This window comes from Sceloporus undulatus, chromosome 3, assembly GCF_019175285.1.
Source record: "Sceloporus undulatus isolate JIND9_A2432 ecotype Alabama chromosome 3, SceUnd_v1.1, whole genome shotgun sequence".
NCBI lineage: Eukaryota > Metazoa > Chordata > Lepidosauria > Squamata > Phrynosomatidae > Sceloporus > Sceloporus undulatus.
The window spans coordinates 129896059-129912265 of NC_056524.1; the positions used below are offsets into that span (position 1 = coordinate 129896059).

At 37.3% G+C, this 16207-nt stretch overlaps 1 protein-coding gene across 1 annotated transcript in view; it reads left to right on the plus strand.

Moving 5' to 3' along the window:
• KLHL1 (kelch like family member 1) overlaps positions 1–16207 on the plus strand; it is a 217498-nt gene that overhangs the window by 103772 nt on the left and 97519 nt on the right. Inside the window, exon 6 of the mRNA XM_042458664.1 lies at positions 1589–1801. Within this exon, the coding sequence (XP_042314598.1) occupies positions 1589–1801 (213 nt within the window). The remainder of the gene's footprint in view (positions 1–1588; positions 1802–16207) is intronic.

Genomic DNA, 16207 nt, shown 5'->3' on the forward strand with positions numbered 1-16207 from the left:
TTTTGAAAACTAGGCCTATTAAAGGTGTGCTTTGGATGTACAGTGGATCCTTGTTATACGCTGGGTTGGTTCCAAGATCCCCCGTGTATAAACAAAATGTGTATGCTCAAGTCCCATTAAATATAGCAAAATGTGTGTCCCTTAGAAAAAATGGAAAATCAAGGTAAATTTATACTTTTTTGGAACATTTTCAAACCTGTATGCTTGAATCCGTGTATAAAAAATCAGTGTATAAGAAGGGCCGACTGTACCTTTAGGCTTATTAGTTTGTTCTGTGATCCTGATGGAGTATTCCTTACTAAATTTGTTTGCTGTGAGAAACACCCCACTGTCAAAATTACTTTGCTTCACTAAGCCTGTTACAGACAGCCAAATAAAGCTGCTTCAAGTCACAGTGGAGGTATGGTGTTTCAATGATGCATGCGTCTAAGAGTCCAGAAGTCACACCAAAGCCATGCTCCAGACTGGACGTGGTTTGGTGTGGCTTCTGGACTCTTAGGACACAAGATCATTGAAACACCATACCTCCAAAAGTGACTCAAAGCACTTTATTTTGGCTGTCTGTAACAGGCCCATTGTAAACAGTACGGCGGTCTTTGTGTGTGTGAAGGTTAATGCTGTCCTTTGAAATAAAGCATAATTGTATGGCCCTAAGGATTGAATAATTTAATGTGGAAACAAAAATTAGAAATAAAAAGCTTGCTATTTCTCTTTGAAACACATACAATATTCGTCTTGTGCTCACTGATCTAACACTACATTGGCTATACTTCCCCATGCCTTTTGCTTTTCAAGTGGGAGTCCTTTCAGCAGTTATAATTTGTGCTTTTGTTGTGCTAAACAGATGTGTCATTCCAATCCAAAGCTTTCTACATTTCAGTAGTAGGAGATTATGATTACTTCTTACTGAAATTAAATCTGGAGATAAGTCATGGAATTTTTTTTATTTTGATATTCAAATATGTATGAAACATATTCAAGCCCATTCAAACCATCTTTGAGTAACCTTAAAACTGAAGGGAATAAAAGAGGCAATCGTGGGGGTGGTGTAATGTTATGAAATGTCAATTGGAGATTGATTTTAGTAGGCTCCTGCTTAAGGGGGCTCGTGTGGGAGTGGAGAACAAATTGCACTCCTTTGGAGCAAAGCAATTAATACATTCAGCCATTTGTTTTAATTATCTGTGCAGGAAAGAACCAGTTCGCAAATATGGAATCATCATGTGACTAGGAAAAAAGAATTCATGCGTGGGCGAACTATGGAGAAGTGGTGCTGTGCAGGTAGGAGTAAGCTTGCTTCACATGACTTGGTCACCAGAGAATAAGCAGGTTATTCTGGTGTATATCCCACAGCACCACTTAAACGTTCTCCGTATGGATGGCTGCTATTCCATTCTGTTGGGAAAAAACATGCAGTTCTACTGCATGAGGGAAATGTATGCCTCTCCCATTCAATCTGCTGGTCTCTTCTTTACTGACTCTAGACCCAGATGCCATGCGGCTCTGAGTGCAAGACAAAAAGTGATCATTTTACTGGTAGATTGTGGTTCTGAAAATAAGAAGTCTGAACATTTATTTTTCTTTGTAGGAAAACATCATAGAGGTTATTCGAAATCAGGAATTTTTACTGCTGCCTGCAGAAGAACTCCATAAACTTCTTGCCAGTGATGATGTGAATGTTCCTGATGAGGAAACCATTTTCCATGCCTTAATGAAGTGGGTGAAGTATGACATGCAGAGGAGGAGTAATGACTTGAGTATGTTACTTGCCTACATCCGGTTGCCGCTTCTTCCACCACAGGTACAGTTTGGTTGAGTTCTGCATCCTGAAAATCGATGTGCTTTTTAAAAACAGATATTTTTCCTCTATTTCAAAAAAAAATATGTAGCATTGCGATCTCCCAGTGTTTTTACATGAACATTTATAACAACCACGATGACAATACTTGATCCGGGGTGGGGTGGGGTGGAGAGAGATAGTATTCCATGTAATTTCTCCATATAATTGTATTTAATTTTGATAAAAGTTAAAACTACAATAAACTATAAAAGAACATGTATAACAATATAATGTTACTAAAACTGTAGTTCTGTGTATGGTTCCTCAAATATCATCCATGGAGTTTATGGGATAAATCAAAAGACTGGAAACAGAGGTCTGATCTGAGAGGAGGGACCTGAGAAGCCTACCTCCATCCTGTGAGAAAATCTGTACTCTCCATTGGAAAGACAATATAGGCAGATGGCCAACTCTGCTGTGGCAGAGCAGGAGTGTTTTAGGATCTGTGGGATCCAAAGCTCTTGCAGCCTTTGACCAGCCTTTTATACCTGTTGTAAATGTATAGGTTTATATGATAAAGAAATAAAGAAATATGCTGAGTATTATCTCAAGCATAACATACATGGTTTGGAAGAAATAGTGTAAAATATCTTAAGGTCTGGGAACCCTGAAGAGACCACAGTGAGGTGTAGGGAGTGGGGGAGAAGATAAGGAATAAAGTGTGCTGTGTATTGTGTGTTTGTGCATGTATAATCAGAAATGGTATATGTTTATAAGATCTAACTAGTAGTTCCCCAGATTGGGGACAGATTCCAAGGTACTGAAAAGCCCAAATGGTCTTGAGATTCTTTGAAATGGGTTTTGCAGTAGTCAGGAAATGCTTTGAAGTAGTTTTCCAAGGTGGTAACACTGAGTTGTGAAAGGGCAACAATGGGTGTGCATTTCCAGGCAGAGAGGATTAGTGTGCAAGATTGCCAGTGCTTTGTTTATATCAGATCTGCAGCTCATTGATCAATAGTTTTGGATCTCCTCAGCTCCTCCAGATGTCTGGAATAGATCAATCAAAGCTGGGTAGGGGGGCTTCATGCAACTCCTCATGCTAGTTTACATGCTGAGACTGCTTTCTAGTAATGGTGTTTGCATCAGGGTCATGAAAGGATCACCCAGCCTATGCTTTATTAAGTTTATGATATAAAAGAGAGAAGAGGTGATGGGAGACCCCCCCCCATGGGCCTAACAGTAGCTTGCTGCTATGATAGAATTACCCTTTGTTTTAAGGGCAACATCGCCATATAAGAGAAATCACATTTCATAGGACAATGTGTCCCTATGGTTTCTCTCAGAACAGCAGTCATGTTACTCAAATGACATACATACATGTCCCAGCATGAGTTGGTTTGGCCTAGAACAGTTATTAAGAAAAACAACTTGTGACACAACTGTCAGAATCTAATCAGATCTGACATAAGTTGTGTGTATGTATTGTGTTAATTTGTTATATTGGTTAATATAGTATTATAGTGTTTATAACTTACATTGTTGGGCAATTATGGAGGTCCAGTGCTGGTGTAAATGGCTAGTAGAATGTGCAGATGTCTGGGGAAGGTTTTCTTTCATCAGGACTTATTATTATTATTATTATTATTATTATTATTATTATTATTATTTTCTTGTATCCCACCTTTCTCCCAATATAGGGACTCAAGGCGGTGAACAAGTATAAAACAATACAATTTAAAAACAACACGAAATATTAAAATGCGTAATATACAGTTTAAAAAACAATTAAACAATTTCAAAGATTAAAACAGTTATAAATTAAAATAAAATATATTAAAATACAAACCATTAAAATTTGGGTAGCCCAGCATTAAAACTCCAGTCCTTCTCTGCTTGATAGACCTGCCTGTACAGGAACGTCTTTACCTGGCATCGGAGGGATAATAAGGATGGGAATGGAAAGCATGGGAATGGAAAGCAGAGACAAGACTGGAAGTATATGATGGGCTGGGTGGACTGGGCTGGCATGGATGGAAGGGCAGGTAGGTATTGATGTGTAAATGAATCAAAGTAAAGCCTGCAAAACGTTAGGGTAGGAGATTGTTCATTTTATGCCAGTTTGGTCTGCAAACATCTTCCTGCCAATACCTAGTTACCTGAATAAAATTCTTGCTGTTTGAAATACAGAAGGCTGGCACACTGAGGTTTTTTTTGCGGGTTTTTCAGGCTATGTGGCCATGTTTCTAGAAAAGTTTCTTCCTGACATTTCGCCAGCATCTGTGGCTAGCATCTTCAGAGAATTGTTGTGGTGGTGGGGAGGAATGGACAGTTCTTGATATCAATAGGCTAAGGGGATGCCAGTGTGACATAAAGTGTAAAACTGTCAGATTAGAACAGAAGAAACTACTTTTTCAAATCCAATTTACTCAAGAAGCACACTGGGTGATCTTGGGACAGTGACTACTTCTCAACCTTAAGCTTTCACCTGTTACTTTGGCTGATATACTGTATATTGTCTACACTAAAAGGAATTTTTTTGGAGAATGTTCTAATGTTCAGTTGGCTATCTTTGCTTTATATCTGGCCATGACATATATCTGATCTGGTGACATACAAGCAAAGATATAAAGAATATTCACAAATTAGATCCTGATAGATCATGAGATTTCTCAGTGATTTTCAGTAGATCAGCAAGGATTTCTGGCTTTAGTTATTTAACAGAAGCTGTGATGACATTACACCCCACTAGGATGTAATTGTTTGCTTATTTTTGCAAGAAAAAAAAAAGGAAGGAAGGAAGGAAGGAAGGAAGGAAGGAAGGAAGGAAGGAAGGACGGAATCAAAGGTTTTGTCTCCTTTGGCAGAAACCATGAGTATTTTTTAAAAAAAAATTATTTACATCTCTACTCCACATCCTGTCTTAAATTATGCTGCCTTCCCTTTTTCTTTCTTTCTTTCTTTCTTTCTTTCTTTCTTTCTTTCATTCTTTCTCTTATGCAATTTATTGTATTTTATGCTCCCGTGAGCTCTTATACTTAGACTCCTTGCTCGCAATTGTTTATTTCTCTGTGTACACCTTCCTTATCAGTCCGTGAATGGATTATTGTAAAAACAAAGTAGATCCTGTGTATATATACACTTTAGTTTTTATCCTCATCCTAAATACATTTGAGCACAATTAATATGTTACCGGAGTGGTAATACACAGGCTGTATACAGACATACACACAGAGGGAGAGACAGTAGGATTCTGATGATGGCTGTCAAAATTATGGTAAAACTTTTAAAAAATTCATAATCACAATATATCACAATGTGACCCTGAGACCTAAAGTCTACCAGCTCCTGGGCTGGTCAGCTAAAAAGATTGGATGTCAAAAAGATGTATTTATTTGAAAATCACATTAAACCAAGTATGGAAAGGGATAACAGGGGACCTGTTATACTAAATAATATTGAACAGCTTAATAGATAGGCTCATTAAATCATAATCTTTGGGGAGGTGTTAATGATGTGAAAATAGTTTCAGCTTAATTTGACTTATTACAGATGCTACCAATGAATGTTTTCCCATACTAATAGCTTAATTTGCAAGGTGAAAGGAAAAAAAAGAATCAGATTTTGTCTCCCACAGAAAGAGTTTTCTGTATCTTCTTCAGAAAGTGTGTGTGTGTGTGTGTGTGTGTGTGTGTGGTGAAGCCTTACCTTACTTACAAGTTTCACATTGTCTTCTTTCTGAATTTCTCACTTCCTGATCATACTGTGAAGAAGAAATTGGATTGTTAATTAAGGGCCATTATACCATGTGTTTTCTCAGCCTTTCTGACATTGGCAGGAATAGAGGGAATGAGTATTAGATCGAACATACATATTGAGGCTGACTCCCATGATTTCAGTGCAGCTTTTGCTGCATGTAGCCTAATAAGTCCCCCATTCCTGCTCCCAAGCCCTTCCCCACAGTATAATGAGCACCCAAAAATATTATCTCAAAAATGGAAAATTGTAACCAGGGCCAGTGCCCCATTTTAGGATTATTTTGGGTTTCTCTGATCTTAATGAGCCATTTTTTTTCTTTCCAAAACTGGAAGTGACCACCCAGTCACTTCTAAATGCTGTAAGAAAAAATAGGCAGGTGTGGCCCATGGTTCAGGACTAGAAAATGGAATTGTGCACTTGCAGCCTGAACCCATGATTGTCCTACAGTGGCTTTCAGGCAGACCTTCAGTTGAATTTTATCTTTGTAATAAATAATTTTGTAATTTTATTTTTGTAATTTTTGTAAGAGTTTGCCTTCAGTATAGACATTCACAGTACAGCTCATGATTCAAGAAAGAAAGAAAGAAAGATACAGTCGGCCCTTCTTATACACTGATTTTTTTATATATGGATTCAAGTACCTACAGTTTGAAAATATTAAAAAAAAGTATAAACTTCAAATATCAAACCTTGATTTTCCATTTTTTATAATGGACACCATTTTGTTATGTCATTATATCTAATGGGTCTTGAGCATACATGGATTTTGTTATCCATGGGGGATCTTGGAACCAAACTCGAGAGTATAACAAGATTCCACTGTATATGCAACTGAAAATAACTTAGGAGCTTATCACTCAGCATTTAGGAGCTTTATCACTCAGCTGGAGCCGGGATGCAGGATGGAGGCAGGGATTATTGCTCACTAAATCGCCATCAAGCCGCCAGCCACCATCAACCTGGGTCCCAGCTGGATCCAAACTGTGCCCCGCCAACACTTTTTAGAAGTTGGAAAGCTTTCCGACTCCTAAAAAGTGCTGGTGGAGTGTGGCTGGGACCTGGGATAATGATGGTCAACGATTCAGTGGTAATTTAGTGAGATAATCCCCACCTCCATCCCACATCCTGACTCTAGCCAGGAGAGTAAAGCCGTTTTGAAATGCTGAGTGATGAGCTCCTTAAGAATTAAACTCTATAGAAATAAAAAGATCTTCACTTGACACTGGAAAGTTTACTCAGGCTTCATCTGCACTGCAGAAATATTTCATCGTGACACTGCTTTAATTGCCTTGGCTCAATCATATGAAATTCTGAGAAATGTAGTGTGTTGTGGCTCCAGAATTGTCTGACAGAGAAAAAGCTAAATTACTCACTAAACTACAATTCCCAGAATGTTATAGCACTGGACCTTGGCAGTTAAGGAAATAGCAACCTGAATTACTTCTGCATTGTCAATGCAGCCAAAGTAGACCTCAAGTAAATCATATTGGCTGGAAATTCCACAGTAGGGATATCCCACAAGTGAAAAGGTTCTTCCCTAATTTTGCACTTTTCTTTCCACTGAGGATGGTGATTATGTGGATAAAGGCCTCCTACAATGGGACTGCTTGGGCAGGCTAGTGTTGAATTGACCATTCCTTAAGTACTCTGGTCCCAAACGACATGATGATTTCATACTATGTTTTCAGGTAAAAACAAAACAGTACACACACACAGGCACCCACACAGGCATACAATCCCCAGCTTAAGCTTTATGTAAATTGTTCCTAGACATGAGGAATTTTTTTTGAAAAAGGAAGACAGATAGACTATAAATCTGATTTTAAGTGTTTTATTTTATATGCGATTACATACATAAAGTGTTATATTTTAAAATCTTATCCAAATAAACCCACTTAATGCTTTCAGTGAAAAACTGCCAACTTTTAATTAAAATAGATTCAGGCAGGGATTGAAAATAATTACATTGGATTTATTTAACTGCTAGCAGACTAAATCAGAATATTGGTTAAGGTGGGGCTGAATCAATTGGGATCGTAGATACAATTTGCATTTCTAATTCATGCCCCAAGTGCAAAGATCTGCTTATTTGGTTCTTTACACTTGTCTGGCATAAAATCTTAAGGAATGGTCTAAAATATGAAGTTTTTTCAAATATTGGTACTGAAATAATAGGTTATTTTGTCAAAAAACAAACAGTTGTTTGTGAAAAAGTATGCAGTCAATATATAACTCTAATTAAAATGTATATTATGGAAAAGTTAATGGCTCTGAATATCTTAAAACTAAAACCATTGGTCCATTTTAATATATGATTTCTTTCTTCAAAGCATTTTTTTTAAAAAAAAATCCAAATATAGCATTGCAATCTATTGTTTACAGTTGGCCCGCCATATCCATATATTCTTCATTGACAGGTCCAACCACCCATGGCTTGAAAATATTCCTCTTTCTCCTCAATAAATAAATCCATAAAACAAACCTTGATGTTGCAATTTGTATAAGGGACATCATTTGATTATGCCATTTAATGAGACTTGAGCATGCATGGATTTGGGTATCCATCATAGGTCCTGGAACCAAACTTCTGTGAGTACCAAGGGCCCACTCTTCTTTAGAATAGGTAATAGTTTGAAATGGTATGTATAGCATAGGCAAGTTGAGAGTCAACATTATTCATCATTGTAGACTTATTTCTTTACTGGTTCCAGTGGAAATCATTGTATCTGCTGTGATAAAAAAAAATATGAACCTGTATCTGTGACAAACAACACTGTGGGGATGTTATGTTTTTCATGACCTCCAGGGACAGAGGCCAGAGGTGGTTGCAAGTGGTAATGTACACAAAGTTGCTACATGTGATGGGGACAGAGATGGAAAATATTTAATATCCAGTCTTTCACAAACCCTCTTTCAGTTCTCAATTTGTAACCTACTCTGCAGTCTTCAGTTCTGTATGAGCTTAGATGGTCACTCGGGGGCCAGGCAGGAATTTTATTCCCTTTACCTGTTTTGTTTTGTTTTGCCTACTCCATACTGTACCTGGAAGACATTGTTAATTGGCTAATGGTGGTGCCTGTAAGTAGGCTGTCAGTGGCAGGTAGTAGGGTAGAACATATGAGTTTAGTGAACACCATGGCACCCTTCTGGTGAAGGATAGACCTCTGGAATGGCCTTTATGGGTCCTGGGACCCAGGTGGTGGTGAAGGACTCTACCCTTGATGTTGCCTTTGGAGTTTGCTCTCACTGTATAGAGTCCTACGACTTGGGTGGGAGTGCTCTGGATTTACATTCCAGTAAATGGCTGGCTGAGGAGCCACCCAATTGTTGGATTCCTCTCAGGCTTAGGTGTTTCACGCAAGGGCAAACTTAAGGGGTTGACAAGGGTTTATCAGCGGCATCACCTGGATCTACATTTGATTTACCCCCTTCTTGGCCTTTTCCAGGTTAAATATAAATAAAATAGTATATAGGTCAAATAAAATGACCCTTCGTGAGCCCAGTTTCTTGTGTCTGGTCTTGTTATTTCATGGTTTGTCATCAAATTTTGTCTATAGAAATTGATGTATGATGATTTGTTCATATACTGTATGCAAGTCACTGACACTATAGTCATGATGAAGTGACGTACTTTCATGTGTATGCTGGCCGATGTAGTGTATGTTGGCCCATGAAAGCCAACTTGGAGAACTTCTTGATAGAAAAATGCAGCTGTTTAGCTTTAGCAGTAATTCCTACTTATAACCTATGCATTAGATATAATGATTGTGTTTGTGACAAATTACTGACATTTTGATGTGTGAATCAAATAGTACCATGTCTGTTTAATGGTTTGTGTAGTTGAATAGTTGATATAACATTCTATGGCCAGTCATATTATATTAATAATAGATAGAGTCTATGTTAGATTTCAGATGGAACTGGAAAATATAAAGTATTGTCACTCTCTTTGGGAAGTAACACTGTTTCATTTAGAAAGCTGATTCATTCCCAGTATTTGGAATGCAGTAAAATACTAAATGACATATATAGCATAGGCAATATGCCTCAAAATGTCCCTATAAACTTCCACATCCACCTATGAACATCTTAGCCACTAATCCACCCACCACCACACTTCTTCCAAAATAAGTGTTCATCGGATGTGAATTGCAGTGGACATTACGGTTTATAAGCCTTGTCGCCTGAGAAGGGATAGCAAATCTTATATCTCTTTAAAGTATAAAACATGGATACAAATCATACCTCCCTTTAAATGTGGCTAAACTACAGATCCTAAAAGCTTTAGCCAGAATAGCCAATGGTGATGAATGGTTGGAGCTGCAGTTCAACAAAATCTTCAGAGTTACATGATTCCCAAGCTTGTTGTAAAATAAAGTTTCAGTAGCACTAGCTACTTGAATGAATTATGAATGCATAGCATAATGGTATAAATATCCTGAAGGCAGCAGATGCTGTCTGATCTTGGAAGCCAAGCCAGGTAAGCCCTGGTTAGTATTTGGATGGGAAACTGCCAATGAATACCAGGTGCTATAAGTTGTATTTCCGACCCAATAATTTCATAGGAAGGAAAAGGCAAAACCACCTCTGAGTGTTCCTTGCTTAAGAAAATGCTATGAAATTATGGGTATGCCATAATGGGTTTGCCATAAGTCGCCAGGAGACCTGACTGCATCCACACTGCAAAAGTAATCCAGTTTGAGATCTGGCTTAATTCTAGGGAATTTGGGGAAATTTAGTTTTGTGAAGTATTTAGCCTTCTCTATCAAAGAGCTCTGGTGCTGCCAACAAATCCCAGGATTCCCTATCACTGAGCCAGGGCAGTTAAAGGGGTTTCAAACTGGATTATTTCTGCAGTGTGTTTTGGACCTTTGAGGCACATACACATATACTTTTTTTTCATTTTCTCTAATTAAATTTTATTGTGTTTTTACAATAAAAGACATAAAGTCTGTAGAACAATGACAAAAACAACAACTAACTACAAGGGTCAACGGTATGTATCTGATAAACAGTTATTCTGCAGCTGAATTAAAAAAAAAACTAGACAAAGCCAGATAGTCTGGTTTGTCAAGTTGTAGCGCATCCATTCAAAGGTCCATCTGTAAAGCAGGAGGTTGGATCCAGTGGGAGTGATCATTAACATAGTCAATGAATATCATTCAGTCATTTTGAAATGTGTCAGTCCTTTGGTGGCCAATGCAAAACCTCATCAAAGCAGACAGTTTCTCCATCAACAACATACCCCAAATTCTAGACTACCAGTTTTCAATGGAGAGGTCACCTGACTACCAACATTTGGCTACTTCTAATCTGGCAGCAATAATAAGAAAAAGATATCAATTTCCTATGTTTCAAGTGCACATACACATTTTTGTATCATTCAGGATGTCCTAATTGCAATATAGTGAAACACTCAAGAACAACCCATAGTCACAATCAGGATGGATACAGAGATATTGCTTTCCTAATATTTACATTCAAAGTAACGAATACACTCAGTCAGTGGAATACACTGCTTCTGATTATCGCATTAGCTTTGCTACCAGGATAGAACTGGGATGTAACTTTCTTAAGGTGGATCTTATAGCATTAATCCATTACCAGGCAGTATGCAGACCATCTTATCAAATTTGCAGATGACACCAAGTTAGGAGGAATAGCTAATACCCCAGAGGACAGGATCAACATTCAAAATGACCTGAATAAACTAGAAAGCTGGGCCAAAGCTAACAAAATGAAATTCAACACGGAGAAATGTAAGGTACTACACTTAGGGCAGAAAAATAAAATGCACAGGTATAGGATGGGCGACACTTGGCTAAAGAGATTACATGTGAAAGGGATCTGGGAGAACAAGTAGACCACAAGTTGAACATGAGTGAACAGTGCGATGCGGCAGCTAAAAAGGCCAATGCAATTTTAGGCTGCATCAATAAAAGTATAGTGTCTAGATCAAGAGAAGTAATAGTGCCACTGTATTCTGCTTTGGTCAGGCCCCACCTGGAATATTGTGTCCAGTTCTGGGCACCACAATTTAAAAAGGGTGTTGAGAAACTGGAGCGTGTCCAAAGGAGGGCGACTAAAATGGTGAAAGGTCTGGAAACCATGTCCTATGAGGAACGACTCAGGGAGCTGGGGATGTTTAGCCTGGAGAAGAGAAGGTTAAGAGGTGATATGATAGCCCTGTTTAAATATTTGAAAGGATGTCATATTGAGGAGGGAGCAAGCTTGTTTTCTGCTGCTCCAGAGAACAGGACCCAGAACAATGGATGCAAGCTACAGGAAAAGAGATTCCACCTGAACATTAGGAAGAACTTCCTGACAGTAAGGGCTGTTCGACAGTGGAACACACTCCCTCGGAGTGTAGCCCTGTTAGAAGCAAAGGAGTTCCATGGATTTCAGTGGCCTAACTATATACTGGGCAACAGCCTCCTATTTTTCGGACCTAACATTTGTAAAACTACAGTTATAACATTAAATTGCATTTTAAAAATTCAGCCTACATTCATGTATTATTTTCATAAGATCAATTATCTTATATTCTTTTGTGAGGCCATAGAAGAATGCTATGCATTCACAAAATGATCTGCTTATACCTAAAACACAATTTACTTTGTTTGGAATGTCTGTCTTATTGTGCTATAAAGTATTTTGGGATTATCTTCCTTATTTTACTGTTGAGTACAACATATCAATTAGATTAGTGAAAATCATAAGAAATTGCCAAATGACTAGTAAAGCACATCAGAAGAGCACTGAGTTATTAAAATAAGATGTTGATATAATTTTGTTCAGGAAATTGATTTTTTAAAATCACATAAAGGAAAGTTTAATTTGAGATTGGAACAGAGGAGATATATGTCAGCTGTTTGTATATTGCTAATACTATTACTGTTTGTATATTGTTAATGTAACAAATACATCTGCCTTCCATCTGGCAGAGTCATTGTTCCTCCTTAACAAAATGTTGCAAGCAGTGATTGAAATTCAACATTAGCCATACTTAGAGAAGACCTTACTGAAATTAATTGGACTTGTTAGTCATAATAAAGTGTATTGATTACACTGGGCCCACTACAGGTAGAACTAGTGGTTGAAATAGACTTCAACACTAATGGAGCTAAAGGATCAGCTGGCATAGTGCAATGGTATCTGCATGTTTCTCTTTCTACAGAAAGAGAAGGTATTTAACTGCATGGAAAATGCACTGTCACTCAGACAACAAGGACTTAAGAGAGTTTTTTGCTATGACTGGATCAATGGAAAATTTGGATTTATCTCAGTGAACAGAGAATAATAAATGCCATATCATCTGTAATATTATGCATAAGTGGACAGTGGTCTGATCAAGAGAGAAAAGTTTTAGCCTGACCCTAAGGTGGTAATATGCAACCTTGATAATATACAAGAAAATTAACCCAGCTGAGAATTTATTTTTCTTTTGTTGCATTAAAACATTTACATCCCCACATTCTATTGCCCCCTCCCCCCCAAAAAAACTTTTCAGATCCCTTTGGAAGTGCAATACTTATATTATTTCCTCCCTTTTCTCTTTAGATAAGGGGTGGGAATTGTATGGCTCTCTAGATGTTGGAATGCAACACCCAGTAGTCATTACCTTTGGCTATGCTGGCTAGCACTGTTTCAGTCCAGTAGCATCTAGTCAGCAGTATGATTCTCATCCTTGCTTTGGACTCTAATGCTTAGATCTTTACTATTAATTAAAGTTATTCTCTCTCATTCATGTACTTGTTAATATTAGAATAGTGCATAGATACAGATCTTTATGTAGGTAGGAATGTTTCAGATGCATTCTCCCACTACAAGGACTCAAGGTAGTGAATCTCAATGTACTGCATGTTATCAAAGACCCTAATAACAGGGAAGACAAGTAGAAGAATGATGTTACCCTCATGTCTGATGTAGGACCTTTTCCTAGGCATCTATCTGGGCACCAAAGGAACAGCTTGCTGGTCCAGAAAGGCCTTGAGTCTAATCCAGAACAATTCCTAATGTACTAAACATAGGAGACTAGATATCGAGGTAGCCTAATATACGTATAAAAAGTTACAAAATTTGATCATTTATAAAGAAGATAATGCTGAATTTAAAAAAAAGGGGGGGGATAAATTATCCTGGATAGGATAATTTATGTCTGCTGTTAGGAAGAGAATATTGCCTAATATTTACCTTTGATAATTTATCAAAAAGTGTTACATTGAACACAAAGCATCACTAAATTATTTAGGCTTCATAAAATCCCATTTATAATGAGGGAAAAAATCCATCACAGCATGATAGTTTATGAGAAGGATTATGTGCCACTAATACCCTGAAAAGTTACTATGCAGATGGCCTGACAGCAATGTGTCAGTGATTTGATACCTCCAGCACTTCTGCGCAGTGGGAAGTGGAAGAAGATGGACCTAATTAGCCATTAGCCCACCTGGCCATACTTGGAAAAAAATGATTGAAGATTAAAAAAAATAGATTAAAGGTTTAGTTATTGAGGTTTAGAAAAAGTATAAAGCTTAGTATGTGCCTGCTTTACCTCTCCTGGCATTAGCAATATTTTATAGTGCCTTTAAAAGTGCAAGAAGGTAAACGGGGTGGATCCATTGATAGAACTATTCCATAAGCAGAATTGGGAGGGGATGATTCCTTCCTCTCTCTGTAGCTGCCTACAGCTACATCCGCATTGCAAAAATAATCCGATTCAACACCACTTTAACTGCCATGGCTCAATGTTATGGGATTCTGAATATTGTAGTTTTGTAAGACATTTAGCCTTCTCTGTCAGAGAGCTCTGGTGCCACAACAAACTATAATTCCCATCACTTTGCTGATCCTTGAGAGTTAAAGTGGTGTCAAACTGGATTATTTCTGCAGTGTGAGTGCAGCTCAGTATTTGCTTCAGAGAAGTAGGAACCCCACCAGAGCAGATTTCCAAATATCACAGAGAGTTGAGGGTGAGAAAGGAGAGAGAGATTTGGGCCAAAATACAATAGATCAAAAAATAGCAACAGAAGCAACAAGAATAACAAAAATTCACCATTGTAGGCACATGGAATACCAGAAGGATAGAAACATCCACAATTTTATCCACTGTGAGAATGAGCTGCACCAAATGGGCACAAAAATGAGGCAATAACCCAATTTGCTTACCCATTTTTCTTCCTTATTGCTGATTTTTATGGTAGGTATCTGGAGCCTGACTCTGACTATAAGCCTCATCAGTAAATTAATTATTTTAAACCCTTTTATTTGGTATACCCATGGCTGCTCAAATATCAAATATCTTCTTGCAGTAGTGCAATGCCTTATTTTCCTTGGGAAAATCCCATTGTACTAATAGACTTCTTATAATGCATTATAGGATTTAACTCCAAGTAATTTAGCTATCTGAATAACTAATAGATTTTTTTAAAGAAATGTTTATTTATAAGATCTTTTGAACAACAAATCTATTAATCTCAAGATACTTTAAAACAATCAATAATTTCTCAAACATTTCAATATATGTTTTTAAAGGCTTCAATAACCTAGGACAATCCTTACGTAGCATTACATCTTCCCATCTTTAAAATCTAGGGAGAACTAACCAGAGTACATAGAGATTTGCAAAAAAAATCCTCTGTAAGATTAAATAACTGAAGAAGGATTTATTTACAAAATGGACCTGATCATACTGAGACTTGAGGCACAAAAAATGTATAAACTCATTAGTTTATACTCATGAGAGTAGGATTTGTGGAACAACCTAACTCACAGTCACTGTTTTTAAATAGTAAAAAACCAGAAGTGAAGGACACTGAGTGCAGCAATTGACCAGGAGAGATAACATTTCTCAGAAATGCCTGTATTTATTAAAGTTTGGCAGATTTTGGAAAACATATTTCCTTCCTTAGGGGCATTTAGCAAACTGTAAAATTAAACTCCTTAGTTCTCTCATTATGGCAATCAATTTGTTTTTTGAAATGCATCAGGCTTTAATAAACCAAGGCACTTCTGAGAGCTGTTTCTTCCCTTATCTTGTATTCTTAAAGCAATGAATTCCTTCCCTAGTCGTTAAACCCACGTTTCACAGAAAATAATTACAAAATGATCCGTAATTGGTATTTTATATCAATAAGACTCTGGAGGATAAATAGAACCATTAATGGGTTGTGTTCAAAATGTTCTCACATGGGTGAACCACCCAGATATATCTCTGCAAATATTTTGGAAGTATATTGCAGAACTTAACCAAAATACTATAGAGCAGCATTTATCCTTCTCATTTTTACTATTAATTTTAATATTACTTCTATCCAAGATTGCATCTGAAAAAGATGTAGCAGTTTAGCTGTTCATAGGTTGATCATAACTTGAGTCTTGATCATAAAATGTTAGTGGGAAAATGGACTCCATGTCTGAAGAAATGAAATGTCTGAAACACTGCACTTGTGGCACTGTTCAGGTCTTTTGTGGGTGGGAAACAGCAGAACAATTGTTTAGTTTTAGGAAGAATGACATTCCTTTATTCACTTTTGGAATAATAAGCAGTATGAAACTGTAAAAATGAAAGGATTCCAATAATGTTTTTTGTATTTGTGTATGTATGTGTTTGTGTCTGTCTGTCTGTCTGTCTATGTCTGTGTGATTTGGAAAATCTCTCTACACGGGAAT